Source organism: Toxotes jaculatrix, chromosome 9 (genome assembly GCF_017976425.1).
Source record: "Toxotes jaculatrix isolate fToxJac2 chromosome 9, fToxJac2.pri, whole genome shotgun sequence".
Lineage (NCBI taxonomy): Eukaryota > Metazoa > Chordata > Actinopteri > Toxotidae > Toxotes > Toxotes jaculatrix.
In genome coordinates this window covers 9,045,122-9,069,692 of record NC_054402.1, presented here as the reverse complement: position 1 = coordinate 9,069,692, position 24,571 = coordinate 9,045,122, and the positions used below count along the sequence as shown (strand labels likewise).

Genomic DNA, 24,571 nt, shown 5'->3' with positions numbered 1-24,571 from the left:
TCTTAGGTTGAAGTAGCAACCGTTGCAGTTTCAAATTCTTGCAGCAGTGGAAACATCTGGACAAGTAAAAAAAAAAGTGTGAACAATGTCTTGATTATGGCAATTAGTTTATTAGTAGGGCTAAGCGGTAGCCAGCACCAGAAAGGTATGGATGTCTTCTGTTGCTCCAAGATGTAGTCTACTGTAAGTATTTTTAACTGTATAAATGGAAATGCAAGAGTAAAAGACATGTTCCTATAGAACAGATTGCAGGTGACATCAATTGAACTCCTATCTCAATTTAAAAACACACCCAGTACATTTGCAAGGCATGCCCTCAAGTTCACTTGAGGGTATGTTTGCAAGCCCCACTTGTGCTACCCATACCACCAGAGGGAGTATTCCTCTGAAATAAAAGAACAGGTTTAACAGTGCAACAACTGTATTCTCACTCTGACTTAACTTCATAATGGTTCGCAGAACATGAGGTGTCTGCAGCTCAGTTTCTGATTTACTTCTGCTTTGAAATTTGAAGTATCACGGCAGGAAATCAGGCTATCTACCAGAAATGTGATCTGAGACCTCATGGACTCGCTGGATCAGATAATCAGATAAAATAATAGTAAAAACGTATCTGTTTTTTCATTATTTGATTGACTGATTGATTCTTTCAAGTTTAAGGAAAAGCAGATTCATTTCATGTCTGCAAGACTAAATTTCATTTCAGAGTTGACATCGTCACCGTCATCTGAAAATATTGTAAATATTTATACATGAAGAGAGAGAGAGAGAAAAAAAAATAATCCGACTCTCAGGCAGCACAGAAGTCCAGTGTGACATATCAGTACAGTGACATACGGATGCCCGTGTGGCCACACTAATTATTGTCAGCGGCTGGGAGTGAATGGACTCGCAGAGAAATGCAACGTCCTGCCCTTCTACATCTTGAATAGTGGGAGTCATGAACCGCTGCAAGGTGACACGTCCTCTGATTTCAACCGAAACTTCAACCTAGACACGCCGTGTTATTTATCACCATCTGAACCTCCGTCAAACTGCACCACCTCCTTTTCTTATCAAACATCGGGATCGGGACCATCTTGCGCAGTGGTACGGCGAGCGGAGCAAGCGGTGGCGGCGGCGGCCACTCCGGGGAATGTCGACTGGCCGTCAGTCCTGACATCGGCCTCTTCTGATCTCAGACACCAGCCAAATGGGGTAGAGTACACGGCATTTCAAAAGACTGTCATGCTAGCTGTCCACATATTTCGGAGCTGTCTTCTTTATGTGCGGACTCATACAACTTTCTTTGCTTTTTTTTTTTTTTTTTACTAAGTCTCAGAGTCGCTAGCAAGCCAATAACAAAGTTCAAATCCCGTTAGCTAGCATTGGTTCGCTTGCAGATGTGTGCTACGGCAACGTCGGCTTACAAGCAAGTAGCCTAGCGGAGACATGAATTAGCATGCTAAGTTAGCCCGTGGACCTGGCTGGCGCAGCAGGTCTCCAGTCATGAGAGCTGGGGTTCACATCAGGGGCATGTGTCCTTAAATTCTCCTAACAACAATGCGGTGCTTGCTCAACTTTGTGTTTTATCCCTCTCGGGTGTGCCGATAGGAACGTTTCAATCCAGATGTGTAATTTACTAATATTAGCTTGTCAGCTAGCTAATCTGACAGACTCAGCCAAAGCAGCATTTGAATGGTGTTTTTGAGCTAAGCAGCTAAACCGTGTTCGGTGGGTGACAGGCTGCGTAAGGATACCTGTCACTTCAACACACTCAGCGTAGGCATGTGGAGATCAACATGCTGTTAATGCTGCCGCTGCTTAACACTGTGAGCCACTTTGATATTACCGTGGGCAGCGTTACCCTAATGCAAAAAAAAAAAAAAATACACATTTCAAAATATTTTATTTTAATATGTATTTCCTGTCCCGCTGTGATCACGCATACGTAGTGTGTTGCTGGACGTGAAGCTGTGACAACTAACATGTCATGTTGGTTCAAGTTAAAGTGGTCAAACTTGGTATGTTAGTACCGATATTAGAATTTTAGTTAACATAATGTTATAGCTAAATGCTGACATACAGCCTGTAAAAAGTGGTGTAGCATAAATGTTTAAGCAAAGCTCTCTCTCTCACACACCCTTTTTCCTGTTTCTCTCTCTTTTTCTCTCTCTCCCTCTGTGTGTGTGTGGTCTCAGTCCAGTAAACTTATGACAACCTATGACCCTGCTAGTTCAGCCTGTTGAATATGGTGTGATAATGCTGCATTTAAACCTGCTCACAAGAAGAGATAATACAGCTTTTCTCATTTGCTACACAGCCTTTCCGTGTGTGCACAGGCGCTTCATGCTGTGTGTGTATCTACAATATCCTGGTGAGCTATATATAGCACCTAACAGAGTTTGCAACTTGATCTGAATTGTCTTTCAGGGCTACAGTACACTGTGTGTTGCTTTCCACTGGAAGTGACATATCTCCCTCATCTTTCAGTTCAGAGTATCTTTTTCTTTTATGATTTTCTTTGTTTTAAAGGACAGTTCACTGCCTGCCTGTAGGCCTTTGTGCAAACCTGTTTCATTTTGTGTTTTTGTTTTTGTATGTGTTTTGTCCTCATGGGCACCCATAAATGAGGTTGTAGTGCATAGTGACAGAGTTATTTTGTTGTTAGTCCATCCGGTGCTCAGCACTTGACAAACTGCATGGATATTTTAGTAAGTAAATTTGAACACTTGGTTTGGATGAAATAAATGACAGAATCAGTGATGATGGAGCAGCCTTCCTGCAACAAGACGGCTAATGTATCTATAATTGTACACCATAGCAAAATATAAGCTTGTATGCATATATTGCCATACTCTAGGTGTGAATGAAAAGTGTATTTCCTGCCTTTTGTTTTGTCTAGAGTTGATTTGAGTGAATACGCATGTGGCAGTCACTGCGTGTCCACACAGACTGCTCCAGTGCAAGCAGAGACAGATTTGGTGAGCTGCTGACAAAGTGTTTCTTATCTGGTTAGGTGATCTGAGAACTTTGGGGTGAGTTACAGGGAGCACTGCTAAGGTGAGCTATGAAAGAATAATGTGATATTGAGAACGTTTCCACACGACAGAATATGCTAGGACACTTAAGCACTGGACTAGCGAAAAAAGCGAGGCCCTGTCTAATCCCTAAATAGAAAGTATTAGAGCTAAGCATTTTTTATGACACTTGCATTCAGGTTCACATTAATGCCACAGTGTCTGTTGTGGTTTTGAGCCTTTCTATGTGCTTGTCTTTTGCATGTTTTTTGCATATAGTCTCCATCCTCTCTGCTACTGGTCCTCAACCTTTTAAACTGCATTAATAAATATAGTCACACCAGGCATACACCAGCAGCGTATTAAGGCTCTTTAACTTTACTTTGTTTGGTCAGGTGAGAACAATGCCATTTGAACCACACCAAGACCTTGTGAACATGCAGGTTCTGGTCTTTTTCCAAGCAAACTGTGGTACTGCTTGGTAGAAGCGAGGATGTAATCTGAACCAGCTACAGGATTTAACCCTCAGATACTGTACACAGTTTCATGGGTGCAAGAGAACAGATGTTCACCTCTGTTTGTCAGCACTTACTTATGCTTGGAAAGCATCATGTAACAAATTAAGTCTCAATGGATGCTTAGGATATTTCTTCACGTTTTCCCAAATGATATAAATACTAGAAAATGTCAAATTTAGTAAAGAGCACAGTCAAATGTATCATGCATAGTTATAGTTATAGAGACAAGAGTGACCAGGTTTGAAACATGTAGTCCTGAAAGTAGATGACTCAAACAGGAAAATGCATCAAAGTGAACTTTTCCAGATACAAAACCAACTGTGGGTGTGATCACAGGCTTAGTTACCAGTGAGGCCACCATGAGGCCTGACCTCTGACCAGATCTAACCAATCATCAGAATATTTGAACAATGTCAGAAACCTTGTAAATGAAATGCAAGGATGCTCTATGAAGGAAAAATACTGCAAATGAGTTTTAACATCACATCACAAGGACAGTTAACATAAGTTGAAATGTATTGAATCTCATGCTGACTGTGACTGACTAATGGCTGATTTCATTATTGATGATTGTCAGTAATGACAATTTCATGATTAAACAGTTATTGTGTTGTAGCTTTAAAATGTTTAAAAATTGTGAAAAATGTCTCTCTCAGTTTCTCAGAACTTGGTGTGACATCCTCAGATTTCTTGCTTTTTTCGATCAACAGTCCAAAACCCAAAGATATATAAGCAGTGTTTGGCTACATACTGCAGTATGTGCAGTATGTACAGTACTGTAGGCTAGTGTGCAGAACTGAAAGAGGTAGCCATAATCTTTTGCTAAACTTTTTCAGATGCAGACATTTATATTTTACAAACAATTAAAAATTTAAAGCCCCATTAGAGGCTTTAAATTTCATGCCACTTCTTTGAGTTTTGAATAGAGAATCTGACAGTGGCATTTATGTAACACTTAGCCAGGCTAAAAATGCTTATAACAAAGAAACTGGCATGTTCTTGCGATGCAGGACCTCTCTTTGTGAAGGGGTCCGACTTTGTATAATTTGTGTTTGACGCCAGTTTAATGTTAAAGCTCTGCTTCTCTTCACCAAAGGACTATGAGAGAAGAGCGTTTTTGGAAAATTACTACATAACATTTTTAATTTATGCACTCAGTGCGGAAAATTGCCAAGTGACTTGCTGGAATGTGAATGCAGAACTTGGCAGATGCGTGTTTGACTTCTAGTGCTTGCTATATGAATGCACAATAGTATTTTATCTTTGCGAGGGTCTCATGGAGCTAGGCGTGGTTTTAACAGTGTATACCATTGTTCCCTCTAAGTAGTGTGTATTGCAAATTCTATTACATATGAATGCACAAACAGGCTCTGACTGGGATTCTGCATCCAGATGCTGTATTTGTCAGCACCTCTATGCTCTGTGGCTTTCTCGCCCTTTGCTTTTGTAAGCATACCATTATTTACAGTGTGTATATAGTACTGAAATCTGTAGGACACTCACTTTCTGGCCTAACAAATACACTTTAAGTAAAGAACATCACTTTAAGTTTAACGGTGGTTAAATTACCAAATGTCTACAAGCATAAATGCTTTAAATTAACTAGCAAAGGCTAAACACGTGCAAGCACTTGGATGATCTGGAGGTAATTTCCCACATTGTTTATATCCATTCCAGTACTTACAAGTTTGCCTGTTTAATCCAGGTGAATTTTCCTCTTGGCTTTCTTTCATCTCTTTTCCATCCCAAGTTTCTCTCATCTTGCATCATTGCTTCAGCCTCGGACACTCACCCTCCTACTTTTTCTGTACTTCACCACTTGTTATTCGGTTTTGGACATCTAAGGCTGATTGTAATGTCAGTTTTGACATTTCTCTCATTGTAGTCCTTCTGTCCCACAAGTTGCCTAATTTCAAGTTCTTTCCGTTAAAGTCAGATTTTAGGTTAAAGTTTTGGCCACTGTTTACAGTTAGTTGAGTGTTGTTTTGGGAAGAAGATGCTGTGTTCAACCCCTAATGCTCCCAGTGGGAACAACAGTTACACTTTTAGTTCAACTATGTTAATTCTAATCTAATCTGAAAAAAAGGGTTATGTAAAAATATATTCAATGATAAACCCTGTGTGGAGTGCATCATTACACTCAACCAAGACACTGTATCTGGAAGTACTGGTCGTCCTCTCCTGAGCAGACTGGGAGGTGTGTGTTCGGCTTCTGTCCATCAGCCTTCTGTTTTCCAACTTGCCTGTGTGCCGTAATGCCTGCCTTCTGTCAGTACTAAGGTTGCAGTTTGATCTTTTTCCTTGCTCTAGTTGGCTTTCATCCCAGAATGTGTTGGAGAGGATACAACCCTTGACCCTCTGTACAAAATGAGCGCAGTGCTTCTCTGTCCCTGAGCTGAGGCCAAACCATGGACTAGGTGCCTACAGGCTTCTTACCACTTTATTTCCATCCTTTTGCGTAGGTCTTCATCTTTGTTTGTCTGGAACAGCCAACAAATCCTGCGTAAATTGGCCATATTTCCATGCCTTCAGCAAAATTCCCCCAGTTCACCCAGTCCAGAACACATATGTCACAGACATGTGCAAAATCCATTCCATTTTAAAACACACATAAATCAGAATTGTTCATGGCTTCAGTAAATCAGTTAATCTTTTGGCTGAAATATCAATTTTCCTCCGCTTAACTCACCACTTTTTGTATGGTTTATAATACAGGTGCATCTTAGGTCATCTCTTTTGTTGTCACTATTCAGAGAGGCCTGTTACATAAAAAGACAGTGATGTTTTGAGATCTTCACAAGTGTCTCAGTTTTTTTTTTCCTGTGGCCTTTCCTCTGTTGCAAGCCCTTCTCTCTGCACATCGCCTACTGGTTAGCCTATATTTACTCAGCCCCGTGACATGTTTTGTTGCCACAGCAACCTGCCACAACCCCCCCGTGTGCAGATTTTATTTTTTGGCTGTCACCTGTGTACTGTCCCACAATGCACTGCAGTTTACCCCCAACTAGTACTATGAGCAGACTGAGAATTGTGAGTGCAGAGCAGGCATCTCACAGACGTGTAAACAGAGTGTGGATTAACCTCTGAAAAAATAAAAACACATTGTTTAATCAAAGGTTAAACATAATAGTTTTTTGAACTAACTCAGTCAAAACCCTCTCATTTTTAGATGTTTGTTCAAAATGATGCTGACCTGCAGTAACCTCTTGTTATGCCTGTAGACTAATACACTCCCACAACACCAGGCTGCAGAAAAACAAACTGGATGATGGGAGAGAAGAACAAGCAAATGACTGAAGGGAGGAGGGAGGAAAAATGGTTATGGCGAGGATTATAAAGAGCAAGAAATAGATATGGCTGCAGGGTTGAATAATCGCAGGGTCAATAATCCATGATCAGGGTTTCCCTGTCTGTTACTCTTAGCAGGCCCACTGGAGAGCTCTGACCAAAAAATGACAAACATGCAGTATGCTTTCTATTTTTTTCCTTCTACAAGACTTTTCAACTGGAACAAGTTCCAGTTGTGTCCTTTTCTTGCCTACAGCCTCTGATAGCATACAAATGTAGTTTTCTCCTGTTTAGAAGTTATGAGTTTTTAATCATCTGCTTCTTTGCAGAAAGCTTTCACACTGGCTGCATCAATAGCAGATCATTTCTCCATGTTGGGTAATAGTTTCCTAGTTTCTAACCTGGAATCAGTTGCTATGCTATCAGACACGGGTGGTTGGTGCTTTCCAATTAAATGACCTTTGAGTGGTCACATTGTTAAGAGACCCATGAGTGAAATATATTTCTTTAACACTGGTTTTGATTCCAGCAGAAGCATAAAAAAAATCAAATCAGAAACTTCATTCATCAAACAGAGTCTAAAGGCTGTATTTTATTGGATGCTGGCACCAGTAATCACTCAAAATGTCCTGATGGCTGTCACTTGGAATCAGTTTCACATTATTGGTCCCAGTTGGTTTTCCTTGAGTAAAAGTTGGCAGGGGTTTGATGGCTGATTCAACATCTTTAAACCTAGCCGTGCTGGCCTGTCATCATCCATGTTGATTTCTCTAAAGTTGCATGGCCTGCAAATTATTTCAGCTCCAGTGACAGAGGCATAGCTGACAGAACCGTTGTGCGATTGCCTTAAATTTCAAACATGTAGTTCAAACATGTATTTTAATTCAATTAAGGACAGCTCACTGTGGATTTCAAAGCTGAGGGATGTCTTTGTGATTTTTTTTTCTATTTTCAGACAGTTCTCACTGAGTGGAGGATTTTTTTTAATATATAGCGTTATGTACGTCTTTGATATGCCGCGGTGGGTTCTGAACCACAGGAGACAGTGAACAGTACTCTGCTGTATTTTCTGTCCACAGGTCTAAACTAAATTAAACTCCTTATACCAACAACTGGCTAGTTTAACTTTTTTTTCTATGTTGCTGCAGAGACACTAGAGTCCTTTCCTCAGTCTCAGTTGTGTCCTTTGGCTGTAAGTCTTCTGAGATATTTGCTAGCTCTGCACTGCACTACTGCTGCAAATAGTAGTTTTGGTACTATGCAGCCCCACCAGTGACTGAAAACATATTTCTATGCTAGCAAGACACTTTGGAGAAATTACACTACACCACTCATATGTACATGACACCACTCATAGTTTTTTTTCCTTTTAATTTTATTACGCTACATCCCACGTTATCACAGTGCATCCCAAACTGTTCTCTCACGGTAGCTTCAATGTGATCATGGGGTTGCGTGGTTATTTCTAAGCTCTATCATAAAAGAGTTCAAAGCTGTCCATTTCACATCACATCACATAAAATTTGTCACCGTCCCCTTTAGAGTTGATTAAATTATTAAAGAAGGCCCCCAGGTAGATTTACCAGCAGCAACCCGGGGAAATATGTGGTCTGTCTGACTCAGTGGAAAGTGGTCAGTGGTGGTAAGGGTGACAATTTTGGGCTTGTTTGAAACCTTTGTGTGTCGACATGAAGGGAGTCATTACACCAGCCGCATAGCCCACATTACAGCGTGTAACATCAGAGGTGTTTTGTATTCTTTATTTTTAGCAGGTTGTGATAAACTGGAGTTGCATGTCTCACAAACAAAAATTCATAGTGAAAAAGACGTTAAGGTCAATACTTACTCGAATAATACTCTGGGGGAAAAAAAATCTATAGTTAAATTGTTGATGTTAATTCGTGTCATCTTATGTGCTTAAAAATGACAACTTTACGCTGCAAAAACAGCTTTAGAGATATGTTTTTGCAGCTCATGATTGCGTGTGTAAAAGTCCTGAGGTGATTCTATTTGAAAATGCAGCTTACAATCAGGGACTTTGTCATCGCTTTAAAAACCACTAATTTCAGCACTTTTTTACAGAGCATGTCCCAATAGTTGTTTTTCAAATGATGTTTGTTGGGGAATGCAGTATACACAGACACAGTCATTCTGGAGGATGCTGACGAGACATTCAGATGAAGTATGGAAATATTTTGAAGATATTGATGACAAGGTTGAGTGGAAACTGTGCCTTAGGTGGTGAGAACTCATTTGCAGTAAAGACAAAAAGACATTTCAGGAAAACAATGCCAGACAAGAGTCACAGTTAGCTTAAATGAGCAAATTTAAATCCTTACCTGGAAATATTGTAATTTGAGACGAGATACGAGACCTTTAAAAACATTATAGTTCTCTCACAGTGCTGATTGTCCACCAGCTCTTTGGAGAAATCATTGTCATATTCCCGCAGTACTCCCAACAGTGTTATTAACATCATTGTTATATTTTGGCGTCTTTTCAGCCGATTACCTCTTTCATGGACTTTTGACAGTCTTCTTTATCAAAGTTAAACTTGCAGTATACCACCCTGCAGCCTTTATACGAATCATCACACAACCTGTACCATCAGCTCAAAACTAACAAATGTCCTCTGGTGAACCTGGTATGGATATTTGTCGTGGCTGTAGCATTAGATCTCCATTATTACTATTATTATCATTAATAAAAACTGAAGAACAACTTGGCAGAGCCTGCAAGGACAAGTTTTAACTTTGATTAGTCCTTCGCAGAGGATTTATTTTGTTAACAGTCATACGTGTTGTGCTAGCCATGGCCTTGTCCTAAGTTAGAGTGCAGAGTGGCCAAGCACATTTAACTCATTTTCCTTCTCTTAGGCTACATTTCGACTGGCGCCATGTGTAAATGCAGTTTGTTAACCAGCTGATGTCAAAAAAGCCTCAGCTGTGCATCTCTGTGTAAGTGTGTGCTGTCCTGCGTCATACACATTTCATCAGTACTGTTAAACACTTTGGCCTCAGTGTTTACTGGTGTTGATCCACAGAGCAGCACTGTGGCATCTGTGTTTTGGACTTGGCTTCGTATTTTGTTCTCACTGTTGGCCCTGACTTCCCAGGGCTCTTTGGGTCTATTAATACCAGCTCGCTCTAAAAATACAGAGTACTGTGTGACCCACTGGGACTAAATAGGAGCTCAACCTCTTACCGTAGGCAAACTGACACACACACACACACACACACACACACACACACAGCAGTTAGAAATTGTGACCTGTATTGTACTGAAACCTGGAAATCAAATTACCCATGAGTTTTAGAATACAGCAGCCTTGGATGCTCAGCTGAAAAAAATTAACAGAACATCAGTATTTTCCACACTGAAAGGCAAATACCTTTTGGTAGATTCATTTACATCATTTTACTGGGCCTAGGCCTAACTCAAGGCCTTACTCAGGACAGTGATGTTTGTTTCCATTGACGTTGAAGGAATGAAGGGGTGTGTGTTTGTGTGTGTTGGCCTGCTTTGTGTGTGTATGCACCTACCATGGTGGCCCTAAATAAATTGGCTTTATACGTAAAGACCATGTGCTATGGATTTTAAAACTCATTGAATTATTTCCCAAATTTGTTTGGGGCAGTGATTGGACACATCTGGATAAGGTCCAATTGTCAAATTGAATTTGTTTCAAAAACAGCTTGGGAAAATGTCAAATGAGAAAAGGGGAACTGAGAACATTTTATGCCTTAACACATTTGGTGATTGTATAATAGCTAACCTTTGCATAAACATATATCCATTAGCTTAAACAGGAGCAACTACACCAGCATGCCTTGCATGCTTATTAAGAGTCTCCCATCCTTATTGGACCTTTCAAGAAGTCAATAAGAAAAACAATGTAGACCAGGGCATGAACATAATAATGCCAGCCCACATTTTTTTTTCTGTTTTCCTGGCAGCTTCCCCTGCTTCACTGTTTGTGTGCGCTTTAAAATAACTGGTAGAAAAACAGCCAATTAGATAATGTCTTTGACCTGTTATTTATAAAAGCTTTGGTAACTCAGACCACATTAATGGAAACAAACTCTTTATGAACCTCAATACACTGTTGAGCAGATTTTGCAAATAAGGTAAAAAAAAAAAAAAAAGTTAGCTACTGCTGCTGCTGTAAGTCAACAGCAAGATGAGAAAGCTAACAGTGACTGATGATGGATATGCCAATCCTGAAAAACCATACAAACAAAAGTTTAGAGTGTATGGAGCTGTGACTGAGACTTAACTTGTCATTAAACAGTATTATAGTGTGAATGAACATTCGGACATTTAGAAAAAGTCCTTCACATAATCACCAGGTGTCCTTTGGACTGGATTCTACACTGAAGTAACCCAATAAATATTGTGTACATCAAGACAATGACTTTTTTGTTGCAACCAAAGGCACCAGCTTGTTTGATACCATTTGATCCTAGCAAACAGCCATTATCTCTCCTTCCTCACTTGGAGACGTCTTTTTTTAGAATAGGCTCCACCTTGACATAACGCCTTTGGTGGTGAAAAATGTTCAGTTCAGTAGTGGTTTGAGGCGTGCTTGAAATTTAAGTAAGCTGGCAACTGTTTTTCCCTCCATATCTGTTGTTGCACACCTGCTGCACACTCCAGGCTGCTGTGCAACATACAGGCATTACATTAAATTTAAATTAGTCAGCATTAGTTACAAGAAATAAGCAGTCTGTCAGTGCCTGTGTGTCTTTGTCTGCCAGTTCAAATATTTGCTGCTGTAGGGATCAAACCTGGGAGGTGTTTGTAGTATTTTGTCCACCCGGTTTACATCATTGAGGGTTTACCAAATATTAAACCTCAGTATTATACACTGTAACCGTAAAATTGAATCAGCACCACTTTAAAGCAGTTTCTACCGAAGTTGGACATTATAACCTTTGTGAAGTTAGGATTTTATCTTAGTACACTGACTGATTTGAACTGAAACAATTCAAAAAAAATTTTAGCGTCCACACAAAATTGTATTTTTCCCCCTTAGTTACTGCAATCATTTGTGCATTTATATATATATATGTGTGTGTGTGTGTGTGTGTGTGTGTGTATATTCATTTATTAATATTCTAAAATGAATAGCAAGTCTTTTAGCAGCAGAAACTGAAGTTACATGTTGCTTTGTGTAATCTGGACAGTCAGGGAGGAGCACTGGAGTGTTAGCAAGCGAACAACTATGTTTTGGTTGAGTGATGCCTTCCAAGTACTTTATTATTATTACTTTACTTTATTTCATTCACTCCATCTGTCTTTATTTCCTTGACACACTTTTCTCTTGATACCGCACAGGCTGTTCTTTCAGCTGCTGTGTGCACACGGTCCACTGTATAATAGTGCACAATATGATCTCTTATAAAAGTAGCATTTCACATAGTGGCGTTAAAGCAGGTAATGTATAACTGCAATATTTCCTGTTACATTCTTATTTGTATCTAACTACTGTGAGCTTGCAGTTTGGAGTGTTATTTAGTACATTTGGCTAAATCCGAGAGTCAAATGTCATCCTACTTTATCTATAGTTATTTATCAAGCTTTTAGCCATGTGGGAAGTGATTAACATGGTTTCTTTTCGATGTGTTGCCTCAGTAATTGGTCAGTTGCAAGTCAGTATGGGTGACGCCATGGTCTTGATTAGTCAGTCTCTGTACACACCAGGTATGTGTGATTAGTCATAGGAGCCTGTACCCTTTACATAACAAGCTGAACTGGTGTTTGTACATTTCCAAACCGTGTCAGCATGCTTCCTTTGCACAGTAAGACTTAGGTCTTAATCAGGTTTCATCTATCTATCCATCCACCCATTATCTCTACTCACTTTCTTTTTAGGGTTGCGTGGGCCTGAAGCCTATACTAGTTCAACTTGGGTAAGAAAGTCTTCTTCTTCAAAGATTTTTATGTGTGGTTTCAGATGCTGGCCATTTTATCTCTATTCCTTTCTAGTGAAAAACATGCAATTAGGATTTTGGACCTGCAAATACAAATATATGACAGCAACATATTTTTCCAGTGACGAGTTGTAAAACCATTAGAGGAAAATTACAGGAGACCCCGTTTGATAAGGAAAGCTACAGCCTGTGAGGCCAGGTGGAGAGCTGCAGCCTTGTCAACATGAACACAAAAGCTAGACTGAAAATGAATGTTGAAAACCGGCTTTGACAGAAACTGTTTGAATGGATGAGGGGGAAGGTAACAGGAGAGCGTTTCCCTTAAGGGATATTCACATTTTACAACCTTGATTTTATTGCAGATTAATTGCACAGCAGCCAGGTTGATTTGATTTAATTCATCATTCAAATGTCATCATAATTAAGTACTAATCATTTCTCAAGCTTAGCTGTTAAATGTCTTGCTATGTTCATGTGTTGAGGTCAGGATGTAATAAATGCGGATGACATCAGTTAAGTTTAGTTGTGGTGCTCCAGGTTTGTGTGATTTATTGACAACTTTATAAAGAAAAACAAGACCTGATGGCACTACATGCAGATCAGATTTTGCTTGTACCTGCACTGCTGTTTAATATACAGCTCTGTACCTAAAAATGTATTTTCACACTGTACTATGACACATGTAACTTCTTATTTTAAGAAGTTACATAATCAGTATAATGTAGATTAGCCATGTGTAATCAGGTGTCACGAGTGATTTTATGATTAGTAAGCCTCAAATTAATAACTTGTGCCCTCAGAATACTTAAATTGTTCACTCAAGTTAATCGTTTGTATTCTCAAATTATTATTATTTTAATCTTAAGCCCAACCCTCCATGTTCTCCTATAAAACATTATGGTTTCTGGTTTTTAATTTTGTTCTCTTGTCTGTAAATCACTGAAGCGCTCTCCTCAAGATGTTGTAACACAAATTAGGTCTTGAGATTCTTCCAGCTAAAATGACTTTTGAAGCCACAGCACTGCACAAATATAATTTCTTGGCTTGGACGAGGAAACCTGCTTTGTTTGAGACCTGCATAACAGTTCAGTTAAACATTAATATGCCAACCAAAAAATGGCTGGTCACACCAGAATCTTGTCTAGCTACTACTCCAGAAGGTCAAGAAGCAACATTTATTAGATCTTAGAATATTCATTAAGGGCAGATTGGTTTAAATCATTTGTAATAAGTGTATTTACAGAACCTCAAATCCACTTAAAATTCATCCAATCCAAAAAAAAGCTTTAACTGTTGGCTGTTAAAAAATCACTGTCATGTTCTTTATGGCTGATTGCTAAAGTATAGGCTCTGTACACGTGGTTAGGAGTGGGAATAATGGGAGTGTGAGGCCTAACTCCAGGTTTACAAAATATTCCAGTGAGACACATTTACTTTTACAGTTCAAACTGGGCTGCGCCTGATTTCTGTAGGCTTATCCCTTGTTACCTTGTTGATCATGTCGAATACAGCAGAAATGACTGGGCGTCTTCTTGATATCTACTAGACTGGTATTCACTTTAGATAGACCTATCTTTTCTTAACTGTCCTCTCGAAGGTCAGCGTCTCACTCTACAATTAATCTGCCTACTCTTTGTGTTGCACAAAGCAAGTGAGTCACACTTTGTCAACAGGAATGATGTCTGACTGTCCCTGTTCGAGTTAATGAGTGATGAAGTCCTCAGCCAGCGAACAAGGCGCCTTTCTGTGCTGACTTGAGCTGGTGTTAGTTAATGACTAATTGCAGCATTGTGTTTACCATTACCTGTCAAGGTGAGTGAGTGGTACAGATGGTTCTGTTAGAGCAGGACAGCTGACCTGATTGACTATGCTGTGTGCAGCGGTAGGATTGTGTCAGCGGGGGAAAATGGAGCCCGGTGGAAATATTTACATGACATCTGCATTGTGTCAGCCAAATATCTCAGGCTAGATGTTTTTCAACAGGCTGTGATGACTGTTTTGACCAACTATTGTTCACCAGCAACAGGTGTGGAAGGGTCTTGTTGAGACCTGCAAATGCCGAGGAACTGTTTAATGCTCTGTGCATGAGCAGCTTTTGAGGAATAGACAGCAAGAAAACTTGTGTACAAGTAGTTTGCAGACTGCACGCAAATTCTTTAGGACACAGATGAGCACACCCCAGTTGCAAAGGTTAAAATCAGAAGCTTGGGGTTATGGACACAGGCAGGTGGTGGTGTCAAGAGGGCATCAGCTTGCAGCTATGGACTTGAACCCAGAATGAAGCCTCATATACAGAGAAGTGTCCTTCATTTTTAATGCTCAGCTTGAATCCCACTCAGCTGAAAGCTGTTGTTACTCCCTTTATCAGCAAAAGTCGAGGCAGATAGCTGAGAACTGAGCTGAAGGCCTCATCATCTGCTTTCAGTACACAGTAAAATAGATTAAAAACAAGTACGGATAATACTAATGAACTCTTTGGCTTGTGATATAACTCAGTCTGTAAAACCCAAAGTCTGTAATCAGCAGGTATTAACTTTCTGCCTGTTTGTGCTTAAACTCAAAGTGTGAAACTGAGAAAATGCGTCTCTGAGAGAGAGAGAGAGAGAGAGAGAGACAGGTATTGCTACAGACAGTGTTGTGGAATGTGTGGTGTTTTTGTGGTTTGTAAAGTGTTTGGTTGGGGGAGGGACCTAAAACACTGTTGAGCTACTTCTGCTTGCAGGTCCCTCCCCCAGCTTGAACTCAGTCTTTGCTCTCTTTCCCTTAAAGGGACAGTTACCTCACAGTGTCTCTCTGGCCTTGCTCTCTTGTCAATCTTTTAGCTTCTTCACTCTCTTTTCTGTCTTTGCTCATGAAGTTGATGTTGACCTGCGGGCTGAAGACACGCAGGCTGACAGATAGCACTGACTGTAAAGGTTGCTATCTGCCTCCACTGATGATATTATTCTCTTGTTGTCCCCCAGGTCCGTGTGTAGTCAGTGAAGTGTCCTAGAGAGCAGCATGGCAGTGTGTCAGTTGAACATCTGGGTGAGATGAGGTGAGTGTACAGGCCGAAAAGTTTGCTTTAAAGCCTAACCTGGAACCAGAGTGTGCTGCCAATCATCTACTCAGTACCGACTCAAGGTTTAAGATTTATTTTATAAGCAAAAATGGATTTAGTGAAACTATGTATCTATAAACTCTTTATGGTAACAATTTTCTGATTGTTTTACATTTCCAAATAATTGCTTGGGTCAGTGGTCAGGTGTGTATTTGTTTTAATCCCAGATCAGGCTTCTAGATTAGAAATTATCGCAATTTGTCTTTCAACTTAAAGGCCCACTATAGAATTTTAGTCTGAAACACTTTTAGGTCTGATCATGACTTTTCTTTTCTCCACCAGTGTTGCCTGTATGCAATGTGAGCTCCACTGACAGACAGGCACAGCTATTCTCCATACCGGACCTCCACCTCAATCACCAGCTAATCAAATGCACCAAGACAATAAACTGGCCAATCATGGCAAACAGGTCACCAGTGACAGCCGATCCCTAATACCGGGTGTAAACCAGCAGGCTCAGCAGCAGCAGGGAGGTGCGAGCCACCTGGTTTCAAAGGGCGTAGGTGTGGGGAGCCATGGAGTCAAAACCAACCAGATATCCCCTGGCAACTCTGGGCTAAAGGCTGTCAGCCAATCAGTGAGCAGCGTCGGAGGTATGCTGAAAACCAAATCCAAGCGGGAGCGAAGTGTCTCCATCGACTCTGGTGAATCAAGAAATGCCATTCCTCCAGCCCTGGAGACAGATGCCAAAGGAGGTAAGGCATGCATGCACAGAAGAGACTGTGTCAGCATCTGGGATGTATAGACAGTGTGTTTCTGTTCTAAGTATGCAGAAGTTCATTTCCTTTACCTTCCTATCAGCCAAATCTTTACCCGAAATACCAGATTACGAGCATTCACCGCCTCCACAGCAGGAAGTGAATGTAAGGACTGAGAGGACAGAAGAAATTGTTTTCTCTCTCACTGAAATGCCCTGACCTTTCAGTGAAGCGTCAGAATTTCCCCCTGGCTTTTGATAGTTTGTGCCATGCCTGCGCTACAGTGACGTGTCTCAGATGAAAAAGCGTCTGGGCTTTCTGTAGTGCTCAGAGGGAGAGGCGGGTCATGAGGTTGTGAAAACTTAGGAAGCCTAGAGAGGTTGTTATTAAAGCAAGAGATGATGAGTGGGTGGAAAGACATTAAGTTTCTTTTTGTGAGTGTCTCTGTAAATATTTGTGTTTTTTGTAGCTCAGAACAAAGTGTTTGATTTGCATTTGTTGGCTGTTGTTAATTTAGACATTTGTTCATGTGAGGGTTTAAGTGCAGATGACATTAATGTGACTTTGTTAAACTCATCTGGGCTTCATGCCCATGACGTGAACACACACATACCTTGACACACTCAGAGGGAGAGGTGTGGTTCCAACACAAAGGAGCGACAGTCTGAAAGAGGGAGAGAATGAAAGATAGGGTGGATCATTTGAAGGCAAATCTCTTCTGGCTCCATTTGACCTCCCCTCTACACACACACACACACACGCTCTTTCTTTCTGTCTGTCTCTCTTTCTGTCTGGTTCCCTGTGATCTAATTTCTGTCGTAAAACAAAAGTGCATTCAAATGAAATGCAAGTCTCCCTCCTCTTTACTTCAAATTGCTCTGCTACTAAACCTAGAAACCTGTAGATTTAGAGACAAATAATCTGATCACAGTAACAAACCAGGCTCAATAGCTGACTTCTACTACTGATAAACCAATAACTGTTGGTAACAAAAACATTCACAGAAAAAGAGAGGTTAGCTCTTCACACTTCATACAGCTTAATGCTGCCTCTCTGCCTCTCGAAGCAGCAGTCCTCCCTCTGCTGTCATTTGCTCTGTATTGTCATTGCAAACTTCCTTCCTTCCTCACTGTACATTCACAGTCCTTTAGGTCTGTGGTTACCCAGGCTCATCTGATGTGTTTATTTGAAGGCAGTTTTCTGCCACAGAGTCACTAACATGTTGAGTAATGAACCTGAAAAATCCTCAGTGATTTGTTTATAGAGCTTCTTTAAATATGTGACACTGATCACGAATATTGCCAGTGGGCTTATTCAGCTGTCGCCATTTGGAGTTTAAACCCACCGTTGTATTTGGTTGTCAGAAGTTGATTCTGTCCTCTTGCGCTTCAGGCCACCTTGCAGAAACGTTACAACTGCAGCATATTTCTTGCAGCTGTTTGCAACCACTGGCACACAGCAGCTTTCACATCCACAAAATCATTATTGTGCCATGTGAGAATGCTCAGCACATGCTTCTCAAAACATTGCATCTGCAGATGTGATCAGTATGCATGGTACATTGTTGAGGGAAAAAAAAAGAAAAAACAAAGCAAAGATGAGTAGAACTGCAAATGATCCTGTATAATTTTTACCTATTAGTTTTGATAATTTGGGTGTGTATATGTGTTATTTTATATTTAAGTTAATTAAAGAAAATACATTTGTAAGTCAGTTCAATTGGTGTATTTTAGTATTATTAATGTTTCACTATTTGCACAGACAGAGAAAGCATATTTACATGTGTTAAGTCTGTTATAGCTTTATTTTCCCATGACAGTACAAGAATGAGAATGCAGAAAATATGAGTATACTTTCGCTTCAGAACAGGAGCCTGTTTGCAGAGGAGATGGTTCAAGCGTGGTTGCATAAACCATGTTTCACATTCATAGGCTCACTGAGACATTGTAGCTCTGGTTAACCTAATCCATAATTTTTCATGACATGGCAATGGTTCATTTTACTAAGGTAACTTTTGATGCTGGGAAGCTGGGATCCTATAACTTCTAGCAGGTAAGACAATCTGCAGTATAACAGATAGTAGTACTTTAGATTCTTAGATTCTGCTCCTGGAGAATACAGCGGTCTAGACCATAAATGGTAAATGTACCAAAAAAACCCCACTTTAAAACACTTTAAAGGGACAGTACTGTGACATTTGTTATCCAGGTGCTGATGTGTGTGTGTTATTCTCTAGAGAGTGTTATGCGCAGTAAGCGGCGCTGTGTTCTGGAGAAGAAACAGCCATACAGTGGAGATGAGTGGTGCTCTGGACCTGACACAGAGGAGGATGAAGACAAGCCGCACACTACTACCCACCGTGAGTCTGCCAACCTCCACAGTGGAGGAAACACATTGCCATTTGCTGTTATGTCCTGAATGTAGCGCGGTCCTTACTAACAACAGTGTCATTGTAGCCACAACTGTAAAGGCTGTATGCATTACATGTAGAAATCCCCGGCCATGTCTCAATTTTATTTTCCACGAAAACAAGTTAAAGCCATAAATTATCCATTGCTGTTTTCAGATCCTGCACATGCACTGAAAGGAAGAGGATGTCAGCCTGGAATGCCATACTATCCCTTTCCACCGATTTTACTTTACATGTGTTTTAGCTCCATCTAGTGTTTAGATGCAGCCAAAAGGATGTACTGGTATTATAATTATAAACCAGGAGATGATTTTAGAGCAATTAGATCAATGTGCTGGTGATTTTTCTTAGGAGAGCGTGGGCTGGCAGGTTCTATCCAGGGGCTTTCTGATCGCATGTCTGCAGGGCCCATGTCTGAACCTGGGGGTCCTGTCTTGGGCTGTGGAGTGGGACCAGTGTTGAAGGCAGAGCCATCTCAGTCTTCACAGCAAGTGGTGTATGTTTTCACAACCAGTCTAGCCAACAGGTGAGGACTATTTGCAGGCCTTACATGCATGTTCTTATTCGTATCATAAATAGAGATCTGCAGATAGATTTTTTTTTTATCTTTACAATAAACAAGATTTGATTTGTTTTTCCAGATTTACGTTAGATTGTCTACTTCAACACTGAATTATACAACTGCAGTGATCATTTAGCTTCTGTTTTTCCTCTACATGTTTGACAGTGCTGCAGAGGCAGTAATGAAAGGACAGACCGATTCCATTCTTCTGTTTCACCAGCAAAATGTTCCACGCACCAAGCTTGAGCAGGTCAGACATCCACAGTTCAGTGGCAGATTTATCAAAATGTCAAGTTTGGGTTAAACCTGTTTGGCCACAAGGGACTAAAAGTGTTTTACACAGTAAAGACCACAGGTGCAAAGTATGTGGGAAGATTAGTTTGTTTAACTATTTTAGTCTCAGTACCTCTTTGTTCCTGTTTCTATTAGCAGTTGTTGTGACTGCTGTACTGAGAAAGTGAAGTACACTATGTGTTGCTTTGGAAAGCTAATATAATATAATATGATATAATATAATATAATATAATATAATATAATATAATAACAACAAGTTATACTACTACTGCTACTACTACCACTAAAAATAATAATATAATTGTAGGAGTAGTGATACCATTTTAATAGCCTGAACTTGTTTCTTCTCCTTCTTCTTTTGTTTGCCACAGGGCCACCCATCAGGGAAGCTTCCTAACATATCTGAGAAGGTAAACTCCAGCACCTCTCCACCCACAGGCACCCCTAAATCTCAAAGTGGAACTCCGCGGCCAGCCTCTGTAGGAGTTGGAGGCCCATTGCATCCTGCAGGCACACCGTCATCAACAGGACACTCCGATAATGAATCCTCTCAGACCAGATCAGGTGCAGCCTCCAGCAATAATAGCATTGTCACACACAGGTCAGAAGGAGGGAGCACAGCCACACCTGCAGTCGCAGGAACTGGAGATGGGGAGGGTGTAGGGGGTATGCCCCTTCCTGTTGCTGCTGTTTCTCCCTCACAGAGTCCCTCCATCCTATCTGCACACTTACAGAGTGATATGGGCCAGAGGAGTGGCCCAGGGAACACAGATGGTCTTTCCAAAGAGCAGCTGGAGCATAGGGAGCGTTCTTTGCAGACGCTGAGGGACATTGAGAGACTGCTTCTGCGCAGTGGGGCAAGCGGAGGCCCTGGAGACACAGGAGGCTCCAACAACAATAATGCTACTAACAACTCCACCAGTAACAACAATACTGACAGGAGTGGTATTCTTGAGGACAGTGACAATGGTACTAATAACTCTGGAAATTGCAGTAGCGGTAATATGCTATCATCAGCCTTGGCTCCTATGGGAGGGATGAAGAAATATGAAGAACCCCTCCAGTCCATAATTTCTCAAACACAGTCCCTTGGTGGACCTGCCCTTGACAGCCCCCAAATGGACTCTCATCATAACCTACCGCAACACCCCCATCACCAGCTGTCTTCACCTGGGGTTGACATGGGTCCCTTACTTGGACCAGAAGGGCTGACGCCAGAGCAAATGGCGTGGAGGAAACTTCAAGAAGAATACTACCAAGAGAAGAGACGACAACAGGAAATGCAACCCCCCACACATCCCCAGCACTTTAGAATGGTGACTGAGATGGGCATGCATGGAGGTCCCTTGATGATGAGAGGACCCCCTCCTCCCTACCACAGCAAGCCAGGAGACCAGCAATGGGGTCCTGGCAATATGATGGGAGGAAGTATGGGTGGAAATGCACGAATGATAGACATGCACCAAGAGGGACCCCGTGGCCCAAGGTTCCTGGGACAGATACAGAGAGGGCCACCTGGGGGAGGGGGGTTTCCTGGTAGTCCAGGGGGAGTTTTATCAGTGGAGGGTCTAGGACCCCAAAGGCCCACCAGGCCAGGGATGATTTGGCTAGATGACATAGGTGGGGGAGGTCCTTTTCATGGCTGCTACCCCAGTGGACCTGCTCAGCACTTACAGTGTGACCCAGATCATCTTTTAACACGTGAGGAAATGTTTCGTATCATGGAAAAACGGCAAATGCAGGGGCTTCCCAGGTTTGAACTTGATAGATTAGCAAAACAGCAGCAACAAGAGAATCTGGCCTCAAGAATTATGGATAATCCTGGGGGCCAAGACTTTTCCAATTTGGTAATGGGCCGTGGTCCACCCTCTTCTAGAGGTGATCCTATGGACTTTCCTAGCTCACGGGAGATTGTGGGCTCTCCTGGAGGGGGTCCTCAGATGAGAGACTTGGTGGATTCTCCTCTGGGGAGCAACCTCACAATGAACATGAACCCACAGATGAACGTTCAGCAACAACAGCAGATGATGCTATCCCAGAAGCTCAGAGGAGGTCCTGCAGGAGGGGGCCCTTTAGGTGAGATGTTTAGCCCCGGAGAGATGTCACGAATCAGGGCTTCACAGAATGGAAGAGGAGGAAATAAAGGAATGATCCCAGGACCCGATGGGCCCTTCCAGTTTCCTAATCAAGGTTCCTTCTCTGGAGGTCAGATGGAAGGGCCCTATCTTCAGCAATCTGGCCCTGCAATGTTTGGGCCTGACCATCAAGGTCCTAATCAAATGGGAAGTACATCGCGTCTGAGTCACATGCCAATGACTGGAGGACTAAGGGTAACAGACCTTGGTCCTAGGCACCCCTCTGACCTATCAATCAATGTTAACCCCCTGACTTCCCCTTCAGTGCCTCCTCCTCATCAGCTTAAGTCTCCATCCCTCAACCAAGAGCCATCTCCTCTTCTACCCTCCCCCTCTGCTCCAGGACTGAAGTCACCCTCTCAGATCTCCTCTGCAGGGCATCACCCTCCTCTTCCCCCAGCGTCTGGTGCTGGGACTCCTTCCTCTTCTTCCATGAAGTCTCCCCAGGTAATGGGGTCTTCAAACCTTGGGTTGCACTCTCCGTCTGCCTCTCCTGGACGACTGAAGTCCCCAGCTATGGCTGTGGGCTCTCCTGGGTGGACGTCTCCTAAAACAGCACTTCCAAGTCCAGGTGTTCCAACCAGTGGGAAAGTAGCGGGTAATGGCGGAAGTAGTTCCACTGAAACAGGTATACTTAGAATCCAAGACAGTTAAAATACACATCAGAAATCTCAGCACTGGCATCTCTGGTGTCTGATCATCATTAATGCTGTTCCTCATTTTGCTGTGACATTAATCGTTTTTAATGTTTTTTGCAGGCCAGTCACTTCCCCCCAGGAGCTCCAACTCTACCCCCATAAGCCAGCCAGGCTCTATGAATCCGAGTATGCCATTTACTTCCTCTCCAGATGCCCCTCCATCTCAGAATCCTTTATCCCTTATCATGTCGCAGATGTCCAAGTATGCCATGCCCAGTTCTACTCCTCTCTACCATGATGCAATCAAAACAATTGCCACTTCCGATGATGAGATGCTGCCTGATCGGCCTCTTCTGTCTGGTGTTAGCATCGGAGGTATGAAAACCAAGATGCATCTTGACACAGACAGAAAACTCCTTATACAGTTAGGCAGTATGCAGAGATGAAGTAGTAGAGCGACCCGGTTCAGTGTGTCGTTTATAGATATTTCCATGTCATCAGAGAAAGATTAACCAGCTGAAAGACATTTGTTTATTCTTAGATTTGTGTTGTTTTGCCTATAAAAACCTTCTTTCATTCTAAACGCTCGTATGATAGTAGTGCTGTCTGAAACTATTAATAGATATTCAATTTATACTTCATACGTCAAAAGCGTGGGGAAAAAGGGGCAATCTGCTTTCAAATGTCAATGCGATGTCAGTGTGAATTTTCTCATTCTGGCCTTGTTTCATTACCAGGAAACATGGGGAACCCCCAGGCCTCCCAGATACTTGTCTCCCAAGGCTCCATTGGTCCACACAGTGATCCACAAAGCCCCATGGGTATTGTAAGCCAAGGTCAGCAGCACCTGTCCCATGACGCCTCAGGACCTGTGCTTTCTTCCCCAAACCAAATGGGCATGCCTGCCATGAATTCTGCCATGATGGGGGGAGGCGCACCTGACGCAATGGGACCCTGCAATGTTTCACCCATATCTCAGAACCAGATGGCTGGTTTTCCTCGCATGCAGCCACCATCGCATGGGCCCATGCATTCACCTATTGGAGGAATGTCACAGAATTTTTCCCAGTCTAATGAGGATATTCTGCCACCCCAGCAGTTACACCTGCTTAGTAAAGGTCATCCTCACCAACGCCCCTCTCACCCTTCAGACTCATTTGCCTCTCTGCCCATGGGGGAAGGCCCAGATCTAAGTGAAGTCATACGACCCACTCATACGGGGATCCCTGAATTTGATCTCTCCCGCATCATTCCTTCTGATAAGCCCAGTAGCACTCTTCAGTATTTCCCGAAGAGTGACCCTCATCAGAATCTACATCCGGGGCCACCATCCCAGCAACCTACTCCACAGCAGCTCCTCAAACAGCTGTCTTCTTCAGGCCCTCCACACAGCAGCGGCCCATCATCCAACCCCCACTTAGCAAACCTACAGAATATGATGGCTGAACAGCAGCTGCCACCTCACCCCTCACACGGTGTGATACGCCAAAGCATGGGTATTCCTCAAGGGGGCTCAAGAGGTATGGTTTCTGGTGGGGGCATGGGCCCCATGTGCCCCCCTGGACATATGATAGGAAGGACAGGCATGGTTCCCCAGCAGCAACTCCAGCAACAGCAAGCCATGATGGCCAACAGCCTTCTCCACCATCCTTCTAATCCATACCCTGGCATGATGTCCTCCCAGCAGCACCCACAAAATCTGATGGCACAGCAAAACATTATGATGATGCAGGCTAAGCAGCGAAGCATGTCAGTTCCAGGGGATCCCTTTGGCCCCCAGGGTCCTCTAATGTCCCCTCAGGGTCCCATGATGGCCCCTCCTCACCCACAGTCTGGTATGATGGGCCCCCAGTCTCTCAGACAGCGGGGAATGTCTCTGGACAGTCCCATTGGCTATGGCCCTGGAGGCATGGCCAATATGCCATTCTGATCCAGCTCACATAAGCTGGAAACTGGAACTAAAATGAAAAAAACAAACAAAAAAAAAAAACGTGTC

The 24,571-nt window shown here is 42.2% G+C and overlaps 1 protein-coding gene across 1 annotated transcript; it reads left to right on the top strand.

Moving 5' to 3' along the window:
* Window positions 1-786: 786 nt before the first annotated feature.
* Window positions 787-24,571, top strand: bcl9l (bcl9 like). The gene is made up of 9 exons (XM_041045756.1): window positions 787-1,197; window positions 15,702-15,775; window positions 16,121-16,533; window positions 18,773-18,895; window positions 19,298-19,472; window positions 19,674-19,758; window positions 20,174-22,565; window positions 22,696-22,950; window positions 23,313-24,571. Exons 3-9 carry the CDS (start codon window positions 16,209-16,211, stop codon window positions 24,503-24,505), a joined length of 4,548 nt encoding a protein of 1,515 aa, XP_040901690.1. The 5' UTR covers window positions 787-1,197; window positions 15,702-15,775; window positions 16,121-16,208; the 3' UTR covers window positions 24,506-24,571.